Source organism: Pseudopipra pipra, chromosome 5, assembly GCF_036250125.1.
Source record: "Pseudopipra pipra isolate bDixPip1 chromosome 5, bDixPip1.hap1, whole genome shotgun sequence".
In the NCBI taxonomy this organism is placed as follows: domain Eukaryota; kingdom Metazoa; phylum Chordata; class Aves; order Passeriformes; family Pipridae; genus Pseudopipra; species Pseudopipra pipra.
In genome coordinates, this window is record NC_087553.1 from 18,713,818 (window position 1) to 18,740,776 (window position 26,959).

Below are 26,959 nucleotides of genomic sequence, written 5' to 3' on the forward strand. Positions count from 1 at the left end.
ATGGGAACACTGTCCTGTTCAGCCGGAGGTTACATGTTGGAAAGGAAGGCATTGGGTGGGAAAAAGTTAAAAGAAGTTTAAAAAAAAGAAAATTTGGCAAAGGATTTTTTTGGAATCTTAACTAGGCTAGACAGACACAGGATATTGAAGAAATAGTTTCAATTTTGAAAATACATAAAATTATGAGCATTCAGTGAATTGTTAAAAAACTAATAGAAAATTTAGTCTAAATTTCAGTCAAAGAGCTGGAGATGGTGAGGACAAGGCAGAATCATGGAGAAAAAGTATAACAGCAGCATATGAACGAAGCTGTGCATTCAAGTGCAACTTCCCAAGATCAAGATAAACAAGCATGCCAATCACAGCACAAAAATATGGTTAGTAGCCCTGCCCACTTCACTTTCCAACCCAGGTATACTGGGTCACTGGGGCAGCTAGTGATGAGAGGAATTCCCCAGGAAACATGAAAAAAAGGGTGGATGTTTACTGTCAAGACGGTATCCAGTTAAAGAAATGTGGAGTGAATGAATTCACAGTCATTCAAATGACCTAACTGAGAAATCCTGTAGGATAGTAAACCTACTCACTGCTGACTGAAGTAACAAATTCAGTTTTAATTCCTGTGTCTCTCCACTGAAACGATTTATATTTTTTAGAAGCCCCTCTTTCAGTAAGTGTTCCCACATTTATTTTTTCAAGTTTGGTGCTTAATAAAAAGTCATCCAATTAGATCAAATCAATTAAATGTAATTTAATTTTTTTTTAGTTTTTAAAACAAAAATATTAAAAGCAGTTTTTCAATGTCAAGCTTTTCACTGCATATGTCAGAAAAAGGAAACATTTTCTTGATTTCTCACAGAGATCAACAGCATCTGTCTTCTAAATCCACTCACAGACTAAGTATCTCAGAATTAAATTGCAAAATATTTAGACAGTGACCTAAGGCTATTATATACACCAAGCTGAAAACTGTTCCTGCCTATGTATTGGATTTCAGTATCAACAAATTACTCTCAATAGCATGAATTGTATTCTACGAGTGAGAGGGAGAATTACAGAGAACACTGCATATCCCAGCGTTTTATGACTGTTGGGAAACATGCAAATATATCTGAGTAACTTGATATTAGAAACCTTTACATGCAAAAATTCTATCATTTCCCTATGTCATGATTCATTACCCCTACCATACAATACATTGACTGAAAGGACTGATCCAGCCAAAATCTACTAGCTCTTCCCAGACTGCCTTCAAGAACTGGGATTGCAAAAAATTCCTTTACAGCAAAATGAAAAGTTGCTGCAATTAGCTTTCAAAATCTTACAGTCAGGTAGTTTATAAAAATCCAAGAGGACATGATTTCTGAGCTGGAAGAACCCTTTTCTTACTGTAAGATCTAAGGGAACTTCCAGCAGCAAGGGACAAACCTAAGGCTGAGCAGAAGTGGGAGGGAGTGTTAGAAAAAAAGCCAACATAAATCCCTAAGGAAGGGACATTGGATATTAGACACACACATGAGCTTCTCTCCTGCTAGTGAGCATTATCTGAAATTCTAAATCTTTCTTCTGTAAAACAAATTGCGTGGGCTTCAGAAATTAAGCTACAACTTCATTTCCTGCTTAAAAAGTGATCAGTGGTGAGAGGAGACAGAGATGCCTGAAAAAAGGTAAGTTTATGAAATAGGTGAACTACAGGTGATAAAGCTGTAGTAAGACAAAGGTGTATACAGTGGGACATCTGCACCCTAAGAGCCAGTTTGATAGGCACAGCCTGGTCACCATTTAGGCTTAAAAGCAGCAGGTAGGACCTACAGCATGCAGACAACCTCAACAGCCTTTGAGCATCTAAAGGTGACAGCTCAACCACATCTGTGAATGACAGAATAAAACATTCAGAAGACTTTGGTGGGAGGGACCTTCTACAGATGAATCAGAAGAGATCAATGAAATGTGATGAAACTCTTTCATGTACTGTTTCACTCTGTTTTATTCCTGGCATGTTTCGGTAGAAAATGCCACGCAAGTAAAATTTTAATTTTCACTTAAAACAAAATAAAAACCTAAAAATCAATGTGACATATTGGCAGCATGCAGAGCAGACACTTTATGCCTGACAGTCTGAGTTGTTTCACGAAGAATGAACTGCCTTATAGACAAAAACTGCTTTGCATGCATTATCAAGGATTTGCAGTAGTTAATTCTAGACCAGGGAATTACATTTCCCAGATATTCCAGGTCACTAGGCTTTTGGTTTTAGAATTTCTTCAGCTCAGACATTTATTACCTCATAAAATTGCAGCACCCCAAGCTATCAATATTTATGTAGGCTAGTTATCCCACTAATAAACATAATTGCACTCTTACTTACTCAGAGACTGTACATACCTGTTCTCACCCAGGAAGATTTCATCAACTGAGACACATTAAGCTTTGGATAATGAAAGGCTGAGGAAAAAACAGAATGGAGGAAAAGCATCCATAAGAACAGTATTCTCAACAACATAACAGACACAAAAAAAAGAAGCCACTTCATAATTTATACTGTCAGCAAGCATCTTATTTACACAGATGCATTACTGCTCCTGAGGCAATGCAGACACAACGGTAAGGAAAGTGCTCCGAATGTACACTCCCCAGTTCATCTCTAACAAAAAGAAGCTAACTGAAACAGTCAGATTTATTATGGGAAAGATTTCAAGCTGCTGCACTGAGGTCATTGCTCCTAGAAATTTAAAAGCTCAGTGTCTGAATTCTGACTCTTACTGAGCTAGCTGCAGGATCAGACTTTTGCTCAAAGGGCAATGAGGCAACTCATGAGTGTCTCAGGATGAAAATAAGACCTTCTCTGAGGCAGAAACTACATGGAAGCACTAAATGTAAAGCAGAGAACTAAATATATATGATTTGTGTTCCAGACTTGTACAGGGGGAAGCATTTAAAAAAACCACACCACCTTGATTTTAAAAAAAAACCAAAACAAAACAAAAAATTAAAAAAAAACCTAAACACAAATAAGTGCAGGTAGAAACACTGCTATAGACCAACCTCGTGGACTTTTGTGTTTGGTTTGGTGGGTTCAAGCTTAATTTCTAAATTTTTCCAAAAAACCACTGCTCCAGAGTAAAATCCTTGCCCCAGTGAAGTAAAAATATCTATTTCTACTGACTTCAGTATGGATAAGATTTTTCCCAAGGTTTCCACTGGAGAGCAGTAAAGACATGTTGGGAAAGAAGTGAAGATGGGGGCTGGGCCAACAGTTTCCTCAAGGGAAGTTTTAAGCTTCACTATGGCAATATGGAAAAGGAACCGTCTTAACTTTCTCAAAATATTTAATACAGATGCAGTTTGCTAAGCATTATACAAAGGTTAATTTTTAAACCATTTCATGGATAGAAAGAATGCAGCACACAACAATTAAATGACCTGGCCCATGCTGGATCAATTTAGAGTAAAGACATCTTCAGTTGTAGAATAGTTTGCCACTATCACATGTTTCAGAGAAACAGAAAATGACAATTTTTCTAATTTAATGATGCAGTAATTTATAGAGAAGCTGTCCTCTGTCAGTGTACCTAAAAACTGATTCTTTTGACCCTTAAAAAACTTAGGAATTCTTTTGCTAAGGCAAAAGCCAAAGAATCACTAGTTACATTTACCTCTTATTTTCACAGATTTATAAATATTCCTATTGGGAATAAAAATTTGGTTATTCCACCTTCATTTCAGTAACAGCACCACTGGTTTCAAGAGGACCACCTGAGGGGTACTTTGTGCCTTAGTATTCAGAAGGGTATCAGAACATGGTCCATTTTTTCTGAATGGGAAACACTTGCCCTCTATACAAGTGACGAGGATGCATTAAATTTCCAAAACTCTCAGACACACAAAAAGCACCTCATAGTCCATTTAAACACACACATTTATTTTTGGCATCCTGCTACTTGATTCCTCTGATTGTAGCTTTTCGATTGGAATTCTATTTATTCTGGTCACACAATTGTTTACTTCAATTTAGATATACAACCTGAACAAAGAAGCATAAACTAAACTGAATCTGTTGTTTTTCCAAAGCATGGAAAGAGCATGATAAGGAAATCAAAAACCTTACAGTGACCATAATGCTTTGAACTGCTTGCAGTTGCGAGCTTTTTCTTCTTTTAAACCAAAATCATGTTTTGCTTCAATACTTAATGTGCTCTTCACACTTTTTCTAATTAGTACTTGAAAATGATTTAATTCATGCAAATTGCTGGGTGACTATTCACTTAAACTTTTCACAGAATTAATGCAATTTAAAAATAAACCAACTTGAGCAGAAAATCTTGACATTGAAAAGGAAGATGTGCTGTGATCATGGGCAACTAAGGCTGAGTTCTAAAACCCAAAGAAGAATGTACGAAATAATGGACACTTCTACAACTGAGAAGTGCTCAGAAGCAAATCCAGGTTCTAACTCTTATTCCACAGGTCACTCATGTGTGCCACTAACACACATGTGGTCAGATTATGAGCTCATCTGGAGTCTCAGCACTGCAGCAAGATCATATTTGCAAGATTTCTAATCTCCCCTGGAACTAACAATTTAAACAGCACAAACTGATTGTTATTCTGAGGGGGAAGCTGGATAGACAAAATGCAATTATTAGTTAGATTGCAGCTGGTCTGCTAATGACTATAGATGCATTAATGAAGTAGATGCTAGCATCATTAGAAGATTCTAACAGGCAGCCCTGAAGCACCACACCGTGTAACAGCATCGATTCAACGCTGACTGAAAAGGCAAAGGGTCACCCAGTCACCCAGAGACCTACTGACAGCAGTCTGAAGCACATCACTCAGGCAGTGTGGCCTTTGCCAGATGCTCCAAGGATTTCTGACTCTCTCCTACAGAGATGTGTGGGACCATGCAGGATAGAACCTGTATATGTTGATTGTTCTTATTTCTCATAAATGGAGGAACGGTAATAAAAAGCATGGAGGGAATGCAGTATTTGGGGAAAGAAGGCATTAACTGAATAATAAGATTCCATGCAAATACCAGGGGTGTGAGCAATAGCAACACACTGTGTCTGTTACAAGCCTGATCCAAAATCCACCCAGAAAAAAACTGCCAAATATTTCTGCAGTCTTTGGACCGTATCATACAATTTCATATTATCCTATTGGCCTTGCAATATCTCTATGACAGCCAAAATAGATGACATGCATCAAAGTGCTACTTAGCACTGAAAAAATAGCAAGTCCCAAGGCAACTCTCTCTATTTAAAGTCATAATAAAAACAAAGAGATTTATTCAGGGGAAATTCATGAAGGCAAATGCTGCTCATCAACTCCACAGCTAGCCTCTGCCTGTCCTTCAAGACATTTTCCAGCCATAAAAAGATAATAAATACGTTATTTCCTATTATTTTTAATGAACTAGCACCGAAAACCTATGATTAAACTTGGTTTTCTTTCTGCTGACATGTAGGTCATGACCATCTAACCAACTTACAATCTGAAACGTGAAATATAAGGTGGACAACATAAAATAAGCATGCTGGAAGGTGTAAACATGACATTTGAATATAAGTATGTTGCTGAAGCCACCTAGAAGTCTTGTGAGGAAAGAAGAAAGTCTGGAAGTTTCCAGGTTTGGTCATTTCAACAGCCCTATGCCTGCACAGAACAGTCCAATTCTGTCAAACTAGCAACTTTCACTACTGATCCTGACTCTGAGCGGGGAAAAAAGCAGACAAAAAATTCCTGGTGCTAATGATGTACTGCACAGGGACAAACCCACATAGTTAAAAGTATAATCAGTTATATTTACGTGAATAAAAACAGTGAGAGGACTGTGTGTGAAAGGCAATGCAAAACAACAAGTGGCAGGGAGCAAATAGATTTCTTCCAACAAGGCTCATATTCAGGATATTGATGTGAAGGTCTCACTTCACTTAACAGTGAAGTGCACAAGCAGCTTTTCCTCAGTATGTATCAACTTCAACCCCCGAAGCTGGGAGTTGAGCCTGACAGCTCAGCTCACCTACAAATACTTTCTTTTTCTTCAGATGCAGGCTATAAAATCATATACAGAGCCCTAACGGGGAAAAAGAAAAGTTACCACCAAGAGTATTAACTGTTAGCATGCCTGATAACTAAGGCACAAATGGCATAGAACAGTATGGCATGGAATATTTCATATTTACATAGAAACAATAACATACGTAAATTGTTTATATGTGAATATCCGTGATTCCCAGAAAAACTCATACTGAAAATAGAGGGTTGCATATTAATTTGCACAGACTAAAGCAGCTGTCTATCTAAGGAAGACCTTCAGAACACCTTCACTGCTACAACTGCTTGGTGGACCAAGGCAGAGCATGAATGCAGAGATTTCAGGGTCTAGAAAACAAAAACATTGAGGCGTCTTCCTGCCAAAGTAGCTTTGAGGATCTGGCTGTTGGTCACCTTCAACAGACTGTTGAATAAGATGTCTCAAGAAGGATCTGCCCAGTGCTGCTGAGCCTTTGGACGGGATTTCTGGCTCTGAATACTGAAGATCTAAAATCCTTAGGCTCAAAATACAGTCACAGCAACAGTGCAAACAACTGCAGAAACAGCTAAAAATAACTGGGTGTGGTTGCCTCACTGACAAAAGTGTTTGAGCTACATTCATTAATACTGGGCTCACTGACAGACGGACCCATAGGTCTAATAGGATGAGAAACTGTGCTCCCACTTTGCCAACTTATCAAACAGCACCATATCTGGTATTCCAGAACAGTGGCTACAAACACATCGAGGCACTACTGGGACCAAATTAGAGCAATTCAAACCAAAATGTGCTGTCCTGCAGTGGGCTCAATCTACAGCAAATTTGAGTTCCTCTGACAACAAGCAAGTCAAATACTGACAAGATATTCCTTAATTTAGGATGCCATATCCACCAAATCCACATGTTTTCTACATTGCAAACTTTGGGAAGGCCTCATTGTTCCTAAAAATCCTGACCTCCTCACTCTTTCTACTTAGTTAGCTTTCTCATTGACATGTGAGCTACCAGAGGACTCTACCACCATTGCTCTGGAATCATCACCAGGCACTACACACATGCAGGTAACAGAGGTAGAGCTCCTGCTGCAAGCAGGAAATTTCAAATTTCCTCAGTACCATCAAAAAAGGAAAAAAATAGAAACATAGAATTGTTTGGGCTGGAAAGGACCTTAAAGGTCATCTGGTTCCAACTCCAAGGAGAACAGTGTACATGCATTTTCAATAGGAACACTTTTCCTCTATGACCACCTTCTCTTTCAGGATACACTGGCCTTGGTAGAAATTGTTATCACTTAATTGCACTGTAGCTTCATTGCATAATCCAGAAGATGGATTTGCAGCAAAGGGCAACCTGCAAATGCACTAGAAATTATAATTTCAGAATATGTGGACAAAACTGAAAACTGTAAGACCCAATGTAGTATATCACAGGAGAAAAAAAGCCCTACAATCAAAAATATTACCCAAGAGACCAAAAACTAAATAAATTCTAGGTCAAATGTTAAAAGAGATGACACAGAGCAAAGAGAACTGTCTTTCAAGCAATCAAGGCAAGAGCAACATTTAATTTGAATTCAGTGAGGAAAAAAAGACCACAACCCCACAACCTGAGACGTTCTGTGGCCTCGCAAGAACAAAAGAAATGCTAGTCATTTATGGACAGGGATTCTCAAGACTTTTGGTCCTGGTTGCATTAAATACAGCTACCACTGCACAGGCTCCATTAAGTACAGCTACCACTGCACAAGCACACACTCTATGTGAGACCAAATGAGAGCAGAAATGCTTAAAGAAAATGAGTCAACAACCTCATACATTTTGAAATTGAGTATGGTAGTAGAGGGATCAAAATTACTGAAACATTAAAATAAAAAGCTTCAAAAAATTAGTACTTTTAAATTACTTCTAGTAAATGGGGAAGTATCTTGTGCATCTTACACAGATTGAAAGGTGTTAAGTAGAGCAATTTCTGTTGACAGTCACTCTCTTTATAGTATCTTCACTGACATACACAGCTGCATACTGAACATCAGCTAGCATCAGGCCTGATTTTCCACTAGATGTCTAACTGTATTGCAAAACTCACTGTGTTAGATGTTATGCACCTCTACAGCTCACAGAAGTAACTCCAAAAATTAAAAATCTGCACTGGAAAGCAAAGTGACATAGGAGAAGCAGGGAATTAATGGACTGAGTTAACAGTAACACCCACCAGAAGGGAAAAGCAAGTACTGTTCTCTCATGATCTTGCTTATATTCATGAGTCATCTGAAAATTCTAACCAAACCTGAGTTGTCAAGGCTGCATGTCAAGCAAGCTCTGCTAGGCAGGTAGTGCCTATTCATCCAAGTTTAGGGTGATGATGGTCTGAAAAAAATTATTTGCAATGCAAATTGTACATGAAAAGTGAGAGATATACTTAAAAGATATTACCTTAAAACACAGTAGACTACTCAAAAAAAGCACTGCTGCTGAATAACAAGTAACTTAGATAGACTATAGGGGCAAATAAAAGCTTATGTGGCCAGTGTCCCAGGCCTTCTAAAAGTCAGAGACACAGTTAAGTGCTACAGAAAGCCCAAGGTAGTAAACCCCGCTGAGAAGCAGCAAAGGCCTCTGTAGACATACTCCCAGACACACCTTGGATTGCACTTCACAGCAATAATGTGAGTGATTTTCTTCTTTTTTTTTTTTTTTAATCTGAACTAAGACCAGGGGACTAATGAAGCCAAGGTTAAACACAACTGGCCCATCACAAAAGGAAAGTTATGATGACAAAAGCAACTAGCTGCTGTATCACCAATATGTGAGCAGAAAGTGGCACAGATTTGCTCTGTAGAATTCATGATACAAGTTATGTACTCTAACGTGCATTATCACTTATGTGCAAAATTACTTTAAAATTGTAGAGAGGAAAGATGCTAGAAAGAAGTATTTTGCAGCACTGGCTAACAGCAAGTACTCACGTTCAGCAATTTGCTGCACAGGAAAGCCCAGATAGAAGCTGAACTCCACCACGGACAAGTTCCTCAGCTGCTCACTGACTTCGGACCCGTTTAGAAAACCGGATCTATCTCGGATGGCAAAAACAATGCTCACAGGGCCTTGCCGAAACGCTACCCCAGGCCTGATCAGAGTTATGTTCAGTATCTGAAAAGACAGGATTGAAGCAGGGTCAGCAAAATCAAGTCACTGGTGTTTTCATTCATTCCTTTACAGACTTTTTTCCCCACCTAATATGAAAAAGCGACAATTCACATCAAAACAGAGGAACATCTGTTCCAGATTGGTTCTGCCTGCTGAACCTCTCAGAAGAGGCAAAGTTACATGTGAATTCCTCTTCTAAGAGTTATCCTTTAAAGTCAGTCATAATCCGGAACGATCTGAAAGCTACTGTCCAGAAAATGATTAAAAAAACCACCTAGCAGGACAGTCAGCAAAATAGATCTAGTTGTAAAAAAAGTCTTAGATGAAATGCCAAACTGCATGGAACAGACAGGAAGGAATCATGGTAAAGAAACATTTTGAAAATGGATGATCTCTTGGTTAAAACCTCCTGCACCATACACACCCAAAACCCACCACTGGTTAGAAGCCTTATTTTGGCAGCAATGTGCACAGCAGCTGCGTTCATGTAGATAAACCTCCTCTAGACAGTAAGGAAGTATTTAAAATAAGTTTTCTAAGCTGATTGTCCAAGAAATGGTTCTGCATGTTCTGTCTTCAGTCTGTGCAGTCACATTGTGTCAGTTGTACATTTGTACAGTTCCGAGCCCTTTTCTATATGTACTACACAGTACCTTATGTACTAGAAAGTTTATGCCATTTTTCCTCCTGATTTTATCTCAGGGTACCACAGATAGGCATTTATGGTGTCAGTTAAACAACATGATATAATTTTTACTGGTTTTGGTATTGCAACAAAGTTAGATTAAATTTAAGAACTCAGAAGAGGGAGTTGGTCTCATCAAACTGAATTACTGACTTTTCAGGGAGTTTTAACCTCTGCTGTGTGATTCAGCACCCAGCACATACGCAATACCTGTCATGTATGAAGTTCCAGCAGCAGCTGTCAGAGATATCATATACTGTAAGTATTTCTAGACCTCAGAAGCAACCAGCATGTTTGGTCACGTGATGGCAGAGTGCATATAACTCCTATATTCCCTCACAGAATCCCCTGCATGGCAATGAGACCCGAAAGTTGTCTTCCAACAAAAACTTTCTAACGACACCGTACTCTCTTACAGTAATATCTGATGGGAATTATTTTGATAAGGGTTGGAACAGTTTTTATTTGAAAAACTACAAACCCTATCATATTCAATAATGCTTTTGCATATAAGTCATCATCTTGGGTCAGTCTTTCAAAAAGCTTGAAACCAGGGGGATATGTGCAAGCTGCAGTCAGTGAACACCTAACTCATTTTACTGTCTGGATGAAACACAGGACAACCAAAGGTGAGGAAAAAAGGGACAGACACAAAACATGCTTATCTTCTTACCTGCACAGTGAAGTTGTAGAATTCCTGGTGTTTGTTCACCTCCAGGAATGCCATTGTCAGCCCTTTCTCAATGCGCTGGCTAAAGTTGCAGAACCCAATATCCATATTTCTAGGTACAAACTGAAGCACTGAAGACAAAGGGCACACATTATTCCTGCAGATAAGTATTTCCACGAGAAAGAATAAAACAAGCAACAGAATCCAAAGGGCTATCATTTTTTTTTCATGGAGCTCTGGACTTATTCAGTGAAACACTGGGTAAAAATACAGTAGAAATACATTTTGTGCTGCTGCAGTAAATTCTCAACTCACTAATATCTGTTGCAGCAGTAATTAGATTACTGAAAGATACTAGTGACAAAATACCTGCTGTTTCTTCCTGTATACTTCATACATGTGGCTAACTTCACATGATTTGAACACTAAATTGGCCTCACTGAAATCCCTAGTACCCAACAGCTCCATGAAAATCTTCAGGAAAAAAAGCAACAAATATCTTTTGCTTGTAGTCTGAAATACAAGTATTTAGCTTGTCTAAAAAACCATGACTGCACTTTAGCATCACCCTAACACTTTCAAAACACTAAATTAGCACATAATCTTTTAAATTTAGATACATTTTAAAGTCTTTCAGAGGAGAGAAAGAGCGAGCACAGGAGAGAAACACTGAGCATAGGGGAATGTGATCAGGCGCACAGACTTAACTACATGCACATCTGTGGATTTCCACATAGTCTTACCCAAAAAAAAGCCATATTAGGTTACAGACCCTAATAGCAATGTTATACCAGGTTCAAGAACAGAAAATATGTCAACTGCCTATCTATATAACCATGTTAAGCAGTGGAAAAAGACATCACACCTGTACAATTGAAGAAGTGATGTCTTGCAATACAATTATTAACAAAAGCAAAACCAACAAATGAAACATACCCAAATAACAGTACTATATTGACATTTATTACCTCTCTGCCTGTATGCTCAATCCCTGTCACTACCTCATTACACAGTCAACCAACCAGGCAGGCAGTTTTATCATGCAAATAGGACTTGGAAGATTTTAAATGACACCATTGATTCTCAAAATCTGTTACACGGGTGCTATTTTGCTTCAGATTATTAGTAGTCATGAACTTCACATAAACTGCTGCAATACAGCAGCCACGGAAAGCTAAATACTACATAAGCAATCCTACTGCTCACATACATGAGCAATCAATCTTCCTGCTCACCAATTCTCCTACATTATGACAACACAAAAAAGTAGCATTTAACATGAACTTAATTTGAAACTTGACACAGGCATTACAAAGTAGCTGCACTATGATTTTATGAATAAATATTTCACAGCATATTTTTCTCTTCTTGCCTTTTGAAGCAAGAAAAAGAGCACATCTATTTTGTAATGTACTAAAAAAGAAATTCCTGAAAAAATCATGAAATTATGGGGTTAGCAGTTTACAATTTATCATCTCTCAACCACGGACCTGTCAAGTCTGTCACTAAAAATGTAAAATTAAGATTCACCACAGCAGAACACAGGGTTTTGACTCAATCTTGCATACGTAATCACAAGTGAAGAAGTGTGAATCAATATGAAGCTACCTTTCCCCCTCTTTGTATCAGGAGGTACTCACCTGTCTGAACTTGAAATCTGTTGTCTGGCACAGTGAAAGAAGGATGCAGTGAGAGGATCATGGGGGCCTCGCCACGAAGGAGACTGCTGTTCACAAGCACATTTATGACAGCTATTGCCGTGTAAACAAAAGGACCTGATGTCACCAAGAAAGCAAATTTGGGGGAAATTTTATAAACCTACAAAAAAAAAAAAAAGAATCAGAAATTAAAAAAAAAGCAAAACTTCAATGTTAAATTTGGCAACATTTCAGACCTACATAGTCTCAGGCAGTTCAAAGCCACATTGTCAAGAGGTAGGAAACCACAATCTTTATTTTCAAACAGCAGCAGCAGCACACGCACTCTGTTAGTGCTGTGCCTTGCAGCCTCTGTTCCACTGTTGCATCTGAGAGGCAACTCCCCTGTGCTAGGTACAACTACTAGAATCTCTTCAGTATAACACTCCAACCTCAACGCTTCTTGATTTACCACATCCCTACATAGTAGCACTCCCCCTCGCCTGCATTCCCCTGGAGTACATAATATTTTCCATACAAAATTTCTGTTTACTTACTGAACTGCTTGCGTAGCTTCTGCAGTTCAGTCATATACTGCATAGTGAAGATCTCCTATGCCACTCACATCTGACACACAAGGAGTAAAATACACATAACCTATGTTTTATGGATATAATTTTCACACTCAAGAACACTTTCTTCCAGGGAACACTTCTATCTGCTTATTTCAACACAGTTACCACAATTAGTTTTCCTCTTCCAATTCACATCTTGACTTTGAGTCTTCTTAAAAACCCCGAGGAGCCTTAGACATCATGCAAAAGAAGTGAGATTTTAATATAAACCTTGATGAATGTTTCCATGCAGACACTATTTTCCACTATTTTTCAGTCACCTAAGTAAGAACCAACTGAAGGGGTTTATTTCCCCAGTATTATTTTCTTCTTCTTTGGTTTATTCCCCCAGTTTGCTTTATTTCCCACAGGCAGTCACATTTCAAAATATTTTGAGGTGTCCAACATGATGGCCTCACAGATAAATAACCTAGAGACTTCAAGTTTCTAATAAATATGGACCTCTTAGATGAAGAGATGCTAGCACCTTGCAGGTGCTGTGATGGTGAAGGGATTTGTTAGATACCTTCAGCTTCAGAATCAGCCTTATAGAAAAGCACAGTGTTGCTTAAATTGTGACCCACATGTTCCTTAGTGGTATTTCTGCTGTAGTATAAAGTGATGGCAACTGCTGTTTAGATGAGACAGCAAGCAGCTCTTTCCTGTCCTCTAAAAAGCATGCATTTCAGAGAGCTCATCTTCATCAGAAGAAAGTACCTCAATAGCAGAAGGAAATGAGAAAAATAATCTATGCTGCTCATTATGCCTTTCTTCCTTCTTAGCCCACAAATATATGCAACATCCAGCTTTTATTTTAAATGGATTTAGGCCCATAAAACTCAAATTTGTTTGATATGAATAATGTGCACAGCTCTTTTCAGTTCCTCTTATCTGAAATTTTATTCTTTTATCTCATGATGAAATAATCTCTGCAGCTTCAGTTTGTCAAATGGAAACAGCCATTATAATGGGGAACACATGGCAAAAGAAGTTGCCCATTACTTGCAAACGAGACTACTTAAAAGGCAAGAAAAAGAGGAATTAGAATTACAAATTTCAGTGACAATTTGCTGGTGATTTCTGAAGGAATATATGCTGAGGAAGAGAGGCCTAGTGCAGCCAGCATATGCTTATGCACTAGTTAGGTATTACAGACACGAAAGCAAGGTCTGATAACTAACTCAGCTGCCTCCATCTCTGACTGGCTGCACTGCACCCTAGAGGCCAGGGTAGCCTGAACATCCCCCCTGGAATTTTGCATTAATTTTTTCAGCTTAACAGCTAACACTGGTTCCCTTTTGTGCTTCGCTGCACCAGAAAAGTTGCAGCAACTCCAGAAAGGACATCAAAAAAACCCCACTTCTAAAACTAATTTTGAGGTAGGCAGATTAGAACAGCTACAAGTCAAAACAATAGTTATTTCTGCTTGAGATATAACAGGGTTGTCTAGAGTTAGCTCTCTACAACCTAATTCATATGACAGAAATAACAGACCCATGCCAGCCTACAAGCTAATTCACAGAGAAGTCTACAAATTTACCTAGGATAGATGAGCACAGCTCATGACTCTCGATTTGTGATTCATGAATGAGAATAGCTGCTCTCAGCACAGTTCTAATGGTTCACAAACCCAGCTGTCCATCCAGCTCTCGGAAGTTTCACCTCTACTGCCAGGACAGCTAGATGCACGCAAATTTAGCTGAACCATTCACATTTTAGAGTATCACCTATTAAAGTACACAAGCATAGATTTCTTACATTAAACAAGTACAAACTTTTTATCTTAACACTTTGGGCCAGAAAGTCAGAAAAACATGCAAAACTTCACGTGCACTGTGAAGCCATTCCCACAGCAAAAGCAGAAACCTTCAGTAGGAGCAGAGAACCCCTACAACACCTAAAGTTAAGCTAACCCTTCTCCAAAGCACGTCTAACCCAACTCTGCTGTTTTCAGGATACAACCTATCTCATTCCCAGCTACCCTCAAAGGAGACAGTGCAGCTAGTACAGAAAGTTTTCAAGCCTCAGTTTACCAGAGGCTAGAAGAGTATTTAGGAAAAATATCACTGTATCCTTACTCTGTTTCTTATGATGTTCCCTAACCATTTCCTATTGAATTACTATCCGCCGAAATATTTGATTAGATGCACCTTTGCCACAATCTAATCCATGCCCACACTGCACTGTACTATGCTGTGTAAACATCAGGCAGAAAGCATGAACAACCAATTTCCTCACTACCACCTTATTAAGCATCCTGTAAAGAACCTGCAGAGAGTGTTTAACCTCCTGAACATGGACTACAAAGGCTTACAGGTTTTAAAAATGAAACAATGCTTCTGCTTCCATGCACTTTGAGATCCTAAGGCAACAATTCTCATTGTTTTTACACACCTCAACGATACCAGCCAGAACTTCAGCAGCAGTGAGCAGAGATGAAGCCAGGACGAGTCCACAAGGTGGCATCTCTGAAAGGAGAATTTAACTGCCTGACAATGAACTGAACTCCTTCCTTTGGAGGCAGAGTGTACTGATTTTGGATTACAGAACCCAATAGGTTAAGAACACATCCCAAACTGCACATTAAATACAACGACAGAGTGGCTGAGGTGCACACTATACCTCATGATAAAATTTCCAAGCACAAATGAGGCTGGCAAAAACCTTTTTCCTGTTGGCATGAACTTAATGGCACCAGGGGTCCTGGCAGCAAGTCACTGCCAACAATATTTTATTTCACACCCCACCACAACAAGTCAAGTCAAGGGAATGTTGTATAACAGATTTTACTCAAGTGTCATAAGGTTTACATTAGAGAAAGTTGACAAAAATTACTCTTATTCAGACATTACGTCTTATTCTTTTGCAGATGCAATATGTTGAGACCAACTGAAAAGAACTTTGAAATTTTAGGTTATTCTCACTTTGCTGTAAGGACCTTTGCTAGGAAAAAATTGAAAAAAGTTTTTTTTTTTCCACTTGGCAGGATTCAAGCCTGCTTCTTTTTTTTTTCCACTTCAACAACTCACAATGTTTGAAATAATAAAAAAGGAGAGACCAAAGCTGCAACTGAAAAAGTTGGTAAAAAAATTTTTAGTTCGCCTTTTAGTGTTAAACTTGTTTCCTATTTAAAGTGAGCAGCAGTTATAGTCATCATTGAGATGAGTTTTATTTTTAAAGCATATACTACTACAAAGTCAAATTTAACTAAACTGTCTCCTGATTTACTGTACATTACATCACAGCAAGGGAACATCTGTGAGCTGTAATACGAGACACAGTAAAAAAGCAGCTTAGAGAAGCTATACCATAACTTGCAAACATACACATGGTTTCTGAGTACTCTTAACTAAAAAAAGTCAGGTCTGTTTGACTAATTAAGTTTAGCAAGATAGACAAATTCTGTTTAAAATTCTGCATTACATCACCATTTGACATACTGCTATTATAGGCAGCTCTTTTTTTTAAATAACAGTTTTGTTAGTATTTGACTGTTAGAGGTGAAGACGTTTGCCAGAGATTATTTTTAGTGCAAAACCCACACCCAAGGCATCACAAAGAACACATAAGACAGCAGCATTCTAGCATAAAATAAGCAAAACTGATTCCACAGAGATGTTTCTTCCCTTTCATAAAAAAGATTTTGCAAAGAATGAAGCTAGGTTAACTAAATTATTTATAAAAACAGATACTTCTGAGAAGCCTTAGGACTTCTCAGAAGCTTTTCCTATTGAGAGCTTTACAAGGTAATAGTAGGCATGACAGGAAGGAATTTAAAGGGCAAAAATACAAAACAGTATATCAAATGTGTGTTCCAATCAGCAGTCAAATATTTAGCAATGGATTTTGTCTTACTGCTGTTAATATTAAGAAGGTAAGTGCTTCCATATTACTGAGTTGCATAAGGTCACTGGAAATCAGTGTAGTTGTATCTTCATGAACTTTTGACCTCTTGACTACGCCAGTTTGCACAATCTGAAAGTATAATTCATAAACTAGAAGAAAAATCTCTTATATAAAAAACGCTGAAAAAGTTCATGAGCAGATATTGCCAAAAGGAGCTAAACTAGACATAATTCATAGTGGCAGCTCACTGTAACTGAAGTTTGGCAGAAATTCATAACACTCCTATCTTGACTGAGTAGTAGAGAGGTATATTCTCAGGCAGGAGCTGTTTAATTACTGAGTGCAGTGATTATGGGAGGTGCAGAAGTTAAAGGCACCAAGGGATTCTGTGTATGGAGAAACTCAAGTTATGCTCAACATTCAAACTGCTCCTTGAGTTAATTTCATAATGAAAATGAAATCATTGACTCAGAAAAGATAATGTGGTGCTTGGCTATGACAACTAGATGAATACAGTTATGAAAAACTGCAAGTGCAGCTGAACCTCATCAACACCAGCAACTCCATTACAATATTTCCTTTTGTCCCCAGTGTTGAAGTAGATGATTGTACAACAAAGGTACATCCAAACTACCTCTACAGTCTTTTCCCATCTGACAGAGGGCTTGAGACAGAGGTGGGGAAGAGAGACTTTAACCCTCATCTCAACCAGACAGTCACCTGGAGGTTCGAAAACAACACTGATACATTGTTCAAAGAAGATTCCTTGAGTATCAAAGCAGAGGAAGCTTTCAGAAAAGCCCAACAGCACAGCAATTTCTAGCCCTATGAGTGGGGGAAGGACAGGAGTTACACATATCTAAAGGCTTAAAAATAATGTCTTATGATTGCACACCTGATTTTTTTATCTGCTTTATTCATCTGCCAAATTATGCATTTGGGATCCCACCACCTCCCCTGCAAGTGTTGATGGCCTCACTTACAACATTAAATAGCACAAGTTTGTGCAGAAGGTTTGGTTTTATTTATACTGCTAAGTATATAATCAGCTAGCAGAATGAACAGAATTTTTTGAAAGGTAAAGGTTCTTCAGTTCAGTTTCAATTCACCAGCCAAAGGAGGTGAGCAGTGGAGTCTGGACACTTCTTGCTCACCTCTGGCAAAACCAAGAAAAATCTGTCATAGAAAATGATGACATTCTAAAAGTAAAAAAGCTGACATCACATTCACATTAAAAAACCCAACCACAACACAACTAACATTCAAGTTAAAATAAATCTCTCTCTGATACAATACCTCATGGACTGTTTGAATTACCATTTCAGCTTGTGAACTAAACCCACTGTTGTATGACACTGCTCAAAGAGTACTTGTGCACACTTCATACCACTTACCTCTAACTCTACTGATCTCCTGAACTGAACTCTGAGCACTTCTCTGATGGATTCACTGACATTTCGTAGAACAGCTCTTCGGGCCAGCACTAGAAATTAATGTCAGTCAGTAAATACATTTTAGCTTCATCTGTTGGGTTTTGATTCAAAGCTGCATTTTCAATTGGGCAATGCATGAAAAAGCAGGCAATGAGATCAACTGCATCAAACAGGTAAGACAATAGACAAGGAAACAGGTAAAGGTGTGACTGTATCCTAAAAAGTGACTGTACATAAAGTTTAAAGAACTCCAGGTTTATTTTCTCCCCTATTTTGTTTTTTTCATACCTAATGTCTTTAAAATTCTAGTAAAAGAATCTTCTGGAGAACCACTGAGGCACTCAAATGGGATCTGAAAGTAACTGCACACTCAGTCTGACCTGTGCACAACAAGCCTGCTGCCACAACACAGTTAAAGTCTGGTAGGCAACGCATGGAATGCAGATGAGGTCAGAAAAAAGCCACAGAAAATATGGATCTACTTTTCTCCTAAATAGAGAGTAAACAAATGTGACACTAATTAATGAAAGGAATATCCACAGAGTAAGAAACGGCTTTAAAATCCCCACATCCCAATGGATGTCATGTCTGTTACAGTCACGCTTGCCACTTTGACTATGGGTTAAGCAAACAACTGAGAAGTGTCATGTTGTCATCCTGCAGTTACTTTCCATCAGTTACTTGCCTACAAAACTACTCAAATTACAGGTTTAAAAAAAAAAAGTCTTCCTCATCGCTAGCATAGCTAGATCACTTACATACCTGGAGGATGAGATTATGCTCAGTCTGCTTTACATATTACAATTAAATCTTAAGGGTAAAATGTGTTGCTTACCACAGAACATGCAGCACTTCTGCAGCTGCCCTGGATTAGTTTGCTGGTATTGTTTTGTTAACAAGCCAGGAAGAGGTAAGAAAACACCAGAAAAGCAAACACAGATGCTAAGACAATTAATTTTGAAACACATTAATGTCACTTTTTCTGGTTACAAACACACCAAATCCAATTGAAAGTAAGTATGGGAGAAGGGAAGATATAAATATAAGCTAGTAAGGGGAAAATTATAAAAATGGTAGTGAAACCCAAACATTTTTTAAACCGGTTCTCCTCTTACATATTACAACATTACCTCACATGCAGGTGGTTTTTTTTTTTTTTACAAACAGCAGCAACAACTGAAAGGAGAAACTTACTCAGTCAGAACATTTAACATTTTGGTAGAACAGTACCATGACAGTAACATTCATTTACAACCCATGAAATGATAAAGCAGCCTCTAACTCAGCATACTCGTACATACGCATCAGCAATTTTAGAAGACAATTTAATTCTCTGTGCAGTGTAAGGTATATGTAACTCACTACTAAAATGGACTTTACTCAAGTGAATTCTATTATTTTTAAGAGTAAATGATAAATCAATGCTTTTACAGCTCTTTGTCTAAATTGACACCATATTTCTTTGAAAGGTTCACTTAGTTAAGTCAACATCTGCAATTTAGTCAAGGGGTCACATTACTGTGGCCTCTAAAAAAAAAACCAAAATAAAAATGTTAGGAATATCTTACCTGCAGTGACTAAGTAAGCATCGGGAATGGTGATGTCGCAGACATATGGCTGCCTGGTAGTAGTCACAGCAGAAGTCACAACCACCAGTTCAGACGGAGTAGTGGTTGCCACAGGGGTGGAGGAGAATGTCCCCGGGCTGCCTGCAGCAGCTGTGCCATGGCTGCCTGTAGCACTGGTGACAGTGGTCGTGGGGACACTGGTGGAAGGAGCTGATGCATCAGTGCCAGCAGTTACACTGCTTCCTGCTGGAACTTCATATCCAGTGGGAGGGCTAGAAGTTGGAGGAAACTGTGTGGGAGTAAATGCCACAGTCACAGACAGAGATGTTGTAGGAAAGGGCATCACGCTGATGGTGCTGGCGGCTGATGTGAGGTTGTCAGGGTCTGTGGGAGGAAGGGCTGTGGGAGCACTGCCCTCGCTGCGAGATGTTAAAAGCAGCGTGGGGTAAACTGTAGCACCAATATCCTCATCAGAAGCCAGTGCAGTTGAGAGCAGAGATGAAGATACATTTAAGACAGGAGTTGCTGGAAAGGTAGTAAACAAAGAGATCAGATTTGTTTCGCTGAGCAAGATGCTGCTGGTAACAGACTGGGTGTCCGAAGTGGGCAGCACCAGGGTAGGAACCACGGAGTGGGAGGTGGAGAGTGAAGGCTCCAACTGAGAGGTAGCTCCTGTAACAGCTGAGGTAAATACAACTTCAGAGCCCACTGGCAGTACCGAGGGTGCTTCCAGAAACACAGATGACCCAGAGGGAAAATCTGATGATGGCATTATTTCAGGAACATGTGCATCTGGAAGGGATGATACATTTGAATAAACGTATGATGTTTGGCCGAGATGTAACTGAGAAACCTTGGTGTCAGTGGCAGAGCTGACAGTGGCAGCTAAGTCCCAGCTGGTAACATCCTCAGAAAGTACTGATGTCCCAGTCAACAAGATCTGAGGTAAGAGTGTTGATAAATCACCTTGCCTGACAGAGTAAGAATCTAGCATGGTTGACGATAAAGATAAGTAGCTAGATTCAATAAGAAATGGTGTTGATAAAAGACTGGATGGAAAATCTGAAATCTTTAAAGACGGTTCCTCACTTGTAGATGTCTTGTCAAGCAAAACCACAGACTCTGATGGCATTAATTCTGGCAATTCCAGCAAAGTTGTCTGACTGATTGAAAACGACGATACTGGCTCACTCGGGATGATGGTAGAGTCAAACAGAATGGTGGTGGCACCAGGAAGTTCCACATGAGTGCTTAGTGTCAATGAAATTGTTTCCAGAATAGGGAGGGACTGGGCAACAGAGATATTCAATGACATTCCTCCAGGGAGTGGATGGTAGGAAGGAGAAATGGTTATAGGTGTTCTAGTGTCTGTAGTGCTTACTAAAATGCTTGAATCAGGGATCTCTGCGAATCTTGAAGACAATGAAACAACTGGTCTTGATGGAAAAGAAGTATCAAAAATCTCAGGTGTAGGTTCCTCTAATTCATACCCATCAGTAATTATGCTTGTAAATGGAGTTACGCCTTGTACCTCAGAGGCTTTGATGGACATAGTTTCAACATAATCGCCTGAGCCCACATCATGTTCTGGGGAAAAGCCTGCTTCTGGCAGAAGTGAAACCGAGTCACAATACAGGCAGTAACTGTATGATCTCGTGAAAGGCACTGGACTCATGAGCTCACTGACAAGCTCTGATTGACTTGGTATTTCTGAACCGGCAGGCAAATTTGGTGCTGTAGTGGAGAATTCACGTGTAAACAGGCTGGCATTAAGAACTGTATTAGAGTTCCTGGAAATGGCAGCTGAGTTAAGTGGGAAAGACACAAGTGGAAGACTAATAGGAAAAAAAGCAGGTGCAGCACTGGCTGCTGAAGTTGGCGTGGCCCAGGGAAGGCTTGGAGTAGCGTATGTCCTTAGACTGAGAGATTCTGCTGCCTTGGTACTCCCATCGGTGTAAACGTCACCATACAGGTCTGCACTTTGTGCTGTGGCATCTGGGATCTCAGGGCTAGTTTTACCCAGCAGTTTGAGATGAAGAGGCAATCCTTCTGAAGCAGTCCCAAAAGGCAGAGCTGTTAAACTCGCATTAATGTTTTCCTGTGCCACAACTCCACTCTCTGAAGGGAAGGAAGTGAAATGAATAGCTGCATTTGGAGGGTACAACAGCAAGTCTCTGCTTGCTGTTAGCGTTTCACGATCTGGTACAAAAGGCTTTAGTTCTGTAAGAGTGTTACTGCGTTCGGGGACGGCGCTCAACGGAGTCTTCTGCTGTGCTGTTTTTGAGATATCATATGGCGAAAAAAGGACAGATAATGAAGGTGTTAGCAACACAGTTTCTAACATTTCTCTTGATGGCTCTACTGTATTAACTGAGTGATGATCTGTTAAAACTGCAAAAGATTTCAGCGGAGGAGTCCACTGTGCCTTTGAAAATGAGCTAACAAATTCATTGTCACTTAAGAACGCCTCATTGCTTGTTACGGAGACATCTACCAACAGCGTACTTCTCCCTTCTGAAATCCTGGCTGTTTCTTCTTGGCTAAGTAAAGTCACATCAAAGGAAGTGGTAACTGATGATAAAACCGTTTGAAGCAAATTACTTTCTTGGGACTTCAAATCACTTTTTGCTAAGGCCGTTTGTGTCCTGCTGCCTGATATGCTTTCGTGCACCTTTAAGTCCATTGAGAAAAAGGAAAAATTCTGCTGTCCCAAGGATCTTTCATCTAAGTAAAGAGAGAGAGAGAAAAACAAAAGCCAACAGATTGGTACAAGTAGTAAGATCACAATGAGCATACCTCACACACGGTATTTCTGGAGACACATGCCCAGAATTCAAGGGTGAAGACAAAACCTCCGTGACCAAGTCAGATCAGACAAATCATAAGATTCCCTATGAAACTCCATTTCTTGGAAGTGAGCCAGGCAACACAAACTCCTCTCACTCTGCACTGACTTGTCTCTACAGCAGCACTCTACTGAGCCCCATGGATGGCCAGAAAGTGACTCCCTCTTACCTATGCGAGGCTACAGTGCATGGCAGCAAATGGTCTCACAAAGTACACACACCAAAATTTTACATAACTTTAGATATGCTGTTTTCCTTTCATATCACTTCATTTCCTCCAGTTATATTACTTCTTCATATTTTATATATACATATATATATATATCACCAGAAGATCTATTCTCTTTCAAGGACCAGATCCTCCTCAGAAATGAGTGACACTTATGAGAAATGAAGAGGGGTCCCCTTTACAGAAGGCAAATGTGGACCTGATATCAACCACACAAATTTCCTAAGTAACATGTCCACTAGTTACACTTACATTGTCCACCATTCATCTCAAGTCTGGCCTGTTAGCAGTGACAAATTGCTTCATTACACAGTTGTCACCTTTATTCACAGCCCTCTACACGACTGCTCTGTTTACGGGCCACCTGTAATAAAACTTTCACTGCTCCAGTTTCCAGAGTTCAAGTAGTAATGGCCAGGGGAGAAGAAAAAGCTAAGAATTCACCAGATATTTTAACAAAATACTCTCCTCTCTCACAAAAGTGTTCTTGGGTTACAGAGAAGATCTGTATATAAGCTTTTCCAACCATGGATGAGTTTTGCAGAGAAATGGTTGATTATTGCTTGAATACTTTCCTGAAATGCCAAGACTGGATTAATAGCATTCAGAGCTGAATTATTAAAGGAAATCACAGAAAATTGCTGCAGAATATTTTTCAAGGACACACACAAAAGGTTCATCCTTAATTCATCTATCCCACCTGACCATCCTGTTTTCATACAGGAGTGTCCAGGCACTGCTGCTGGACACACATTAACAAGGCTGGGGGTGCAGGAATCACATCCAGTTAAACCACCAGGGATCAGTTTAAAATAAAAATGAGCATATACAGTACAGAGGGCTGGACAGTGATACAGTACACAGCTCAACTGCAACTACATCTGTGATCCTTTATAGGATGCCTTGAACTCCATAACGCATGGAAGGTCCGGCAGGAATAGTTCATCTAATCTATTACCCACTGTTGTCAGTATAACACCACTTACCAAAGGTGATAAACTGCTCTCCTTATTCCCTCCACCCTGGTCTGTTTACTAAACTTTTTGACAGAACTTTTTAAGTGCTGACACACCAACTTGATAAGTTTTGAAGTTGCTGCTCTGAAAAGCACAATGACAAGAATTAATGCACAGAGCAAATACCACTGTGCCACTAATGACACCTAACCAAATAGGAGTGCTGTGATTACATCCCTTATTTGACAGATTTCATGGACAATGTTTTGCAGCACTGCAGATACTATTCTCTCAAGTAGTCCCAGTCCATTTTTAGCTCCTGAAACTCACTGTAGGCATTACCAGCTTTATGATGCTTAGCTGTGGTATAAAATATATTGCCTTACAATGCTCTCAGGTGAAGGGAAAAAAAAAGAAAAAACACTCTTGTAAAAGCTATGTAAGACCAATACACAAGTCCATCCTCAACCTCTTCCATAGAGGTCTACTGTTTGAACACAGTACAGTGCAGCCATCATGGAATAACAGCTTTCACAAGGAGTTAACACAAGTAACAGACAGTTTCTCGCAAGCACAGGACCAAAAACATACGCTGAGCCAGCTCTGTTTGCTGACCAAAAGCTGTTCCATGTTTTTTCCTCACTAGAAGCCTCCCTGGCCTTGGCTCCTTTCTTTGACTTAGGCTTCCAGCCTTTATTTTTCTCTTTGTGACATTTTGAGTAAGCAGGGAGTTACTAAAGGAAAATACTTACAAAGCTATGAAACAACCACTGTCAAAATTAATCACTTCTCTCCCTATATGCATGCACAATTCCTTTTAGCCAGCCCCGTAAAATCCTGTCCACCATGGTCACACTCTGGACACCCAGTCCTTGCTTACAGTGAATTCCACACTGCAGGCAAACATGCTAACAGAGAAAGCAGTTCTTGCTCATGATGGCTTCATGCTGCAAATCCCTGCAGCAGTACACAAGGCAGCTGTGTTAGCCTCAACACAACATATGCATGGCAAATGCAGAGCTGATACACCTGACAGCTAATATGATCAAGCAAAGGTGAATACACACTAATTAGTAACTGCACTTTCGACACACATTTCCACAAATCTTTGACCCAAAGCTAGCGGGGATTTCACAACTTTACTGCCTATGTTGCATATCAATTTCCTCCTTCACCCATAGAGAGCTCCTTTTATCTTTGTTCAACTTGATCGGGAGCTGTCATATGGCAAGATCCTGCTGGAAGTGACTACATGTCACAGAAAGATGTTTTGAAGAGTTACTTGCACAACCATAAGCTGTCCGACAGACACGCAGAAGAGGCAAGGCCAATCTTGGCTTTAAATTCTTTCTGACTTTAGAATTAGCTTTTGGGGTGGTTTTTTGTTTGTTTCTTTGTTTGGGGTTTTTTGTTTGGCTTTTGGGTTTTTTTGACAGTCTGGTATTATTTTTTCCTTGAGAGACTAAGTAATAGTAAATAACAATTTTATCATACACTTGTGCCTCTTAATGTAAAGAATATTGCCACTGATGCCAGGAAGGAAAGAATACAGCTTCTGAAGCAGGTGTTTCGTTTTATGAAGGAAAACACACTGTGTCATGAAAAAGTTACGAGCTATAAGACACGTTAAGAGCAGTGCTACTTGAGTTAAGTGGAATGGGAAAAATTCACCTGTGCATATAGGATTTTGAAACAACTCCTCACCAGCAAGTTCAGGAGCTGATGTTCCACACTATTTGCTTTGCTTAGTGTTTTAGAAGCAGGGAGCATTAGTGACATGCCATTAATAACACAAATTGGTGTTTTCTGTCATCTCCAGAGAACAGTGTACCACTTGAATACTGCTTGTCAGAACTGAGCGTGCCTCTCAGGGAGAGCAGATGGGACGCGTGGCAGATGTGCCTGGGAGCAGCCAGACAGTCCACAAAGAGCAAGGAAAAGCAAAGGAAAAAGAGACGGAGAAGGCACACCATGGCATGACAATCGCCCTCATCAGTGCAGAGTGGCCGATCTGGCTATAGCATGGGACAAAGAAAGCAGACAGATTGCACATGTTCTGGTGCATCTCAATGCCACGACTGCACAAAGCTATTGATGAATATCAATGCTGACTTGTTTGTTTGCACAGCTGCTACTGTCGGGTGACAGTTTCCCCCATACTGCCGTAGAGTGAGGCAAAGGGGACAGGCTGATGATCAGACAAGCCAGACTCGGCCAAGCTGATAACATTATGAAAAAGAATAGATAGCTTAGGGAACAAAGCTGTGATCCCAAGCTACAGCAAAGGGGAGGAAAGGCAGGCACTAGTGGCAGGGACCACAGGAGGCACAGATGGCACCAGTACAATGCCTCAGCTCAGACAAGGGCACAGGAGGAGCAACAGCATAGGAAGTGTGCTGGTGGGCTTGGGGTGATGAACTCTCTGCTGCTTCTGCTGTCTCCCAAAACTGATACGAGTCACAAGCAATTCAAGAGTAATGAAACCTGTCACTGAACACAACAACCCCTTTAACTGCCAGATCCATAATTACAGAAGCACATCCCTGCAACCAGTAATGTTGGTGCAGACTTGTGTGAATTTGAGAAGCACAGCACTTCCTCATGACTACAGCAAAGGACTGCTGCAGTCCATAGACTTCTTTGGGAACAAAAATATACCATCTCTGCTTGCCAGAAAACTATGTGTGTTCATAAACTAGGAACTAGGCTAGTCATTTTTCCAGAAAGCAATTAGAGGGATGCAGATTTCATCCTTCCTGTACTTGCAGCGCTAAAAAGTAATGTCTGTTCTATAATCTATAATAATAATTTTAAAAAGTTTCAAATATGTATTTGTAATAATATATGTACATAATCAAGTGCTTTCATATTTTCTTTAATATATAGGTTCATTTATTTTTAAATGCAGGATGCAGATGTAATCTCACCTCTGCCACTGATGTCTCATGTGACTTCAAAAAAGTTGCATCATTTCTCTGCACTCTCCTATTAAAATGTGGCAATTGTACAATATCACAATTCTCAGTATCTACTAAAATGTAGGTAATTTTCTATATTATGAAGATGTTAAACTATAGATGAAAGGTACAATCATGACAACAACAGAGAAATCTTTACTTGTGATAAAATTAAACCTTGTGAATAGAACTAATAATTTTCGTTTTGTCACTTTTGAGAAACCACGTAACTGCTAATAAAGTATACAAACATCAGAAAGTGCCACTAGACTCTTCTGTGTACTAACACAATGATTAAATTTTAGTAGCTTTATCTTTTAGGCATGAAGAAA

The 26,959-nt window shown here is 39.4% G+C and overlaps 1 protein-coding gene across 9 annotated transcripts in view; it reads right to left on the reverse strand.

The window, feature by feature from the left end:
- Positions 1-26,959, reverse strand: part of KIAA1549 (KIAA1549 ortholog) — a 145,326-nt gene that overhangs the window by 52,936 nt on the left and 65,431 nt on the right. For all 9 annotated transcript variants that reach the window (XM_064654768.1, XM_064654767.1, XM_064654769.1 and 6 more), the window contains exons 2-7: positions 19,640-22,363; positions 18,033-18,121; positions 12,182-12,359; positions 10,545-10,672; positions 9,006-9,189; positions 2,386-2,445 (exon numbers count right to left, since the gene is read on the reverse strand). In XM_064654768.1, the coding sequence (XP_064510838.1) occupies positions 2,386-2,445; positions 9,006-9,189; positions 10,545-10,672; positions 12,182-12,359; positions 18,033-18,121; positions 19,640-22,363 (3,363 nt within the window). The remainder of the gene's footprint in view (positions 1-2,385; positions 2,446-9,005; positions 9,190-10,544; positions 10,673-12,181; positions 12,360-18,032; positions 18,122-19,639; positions 22,364-26,959) is intronic.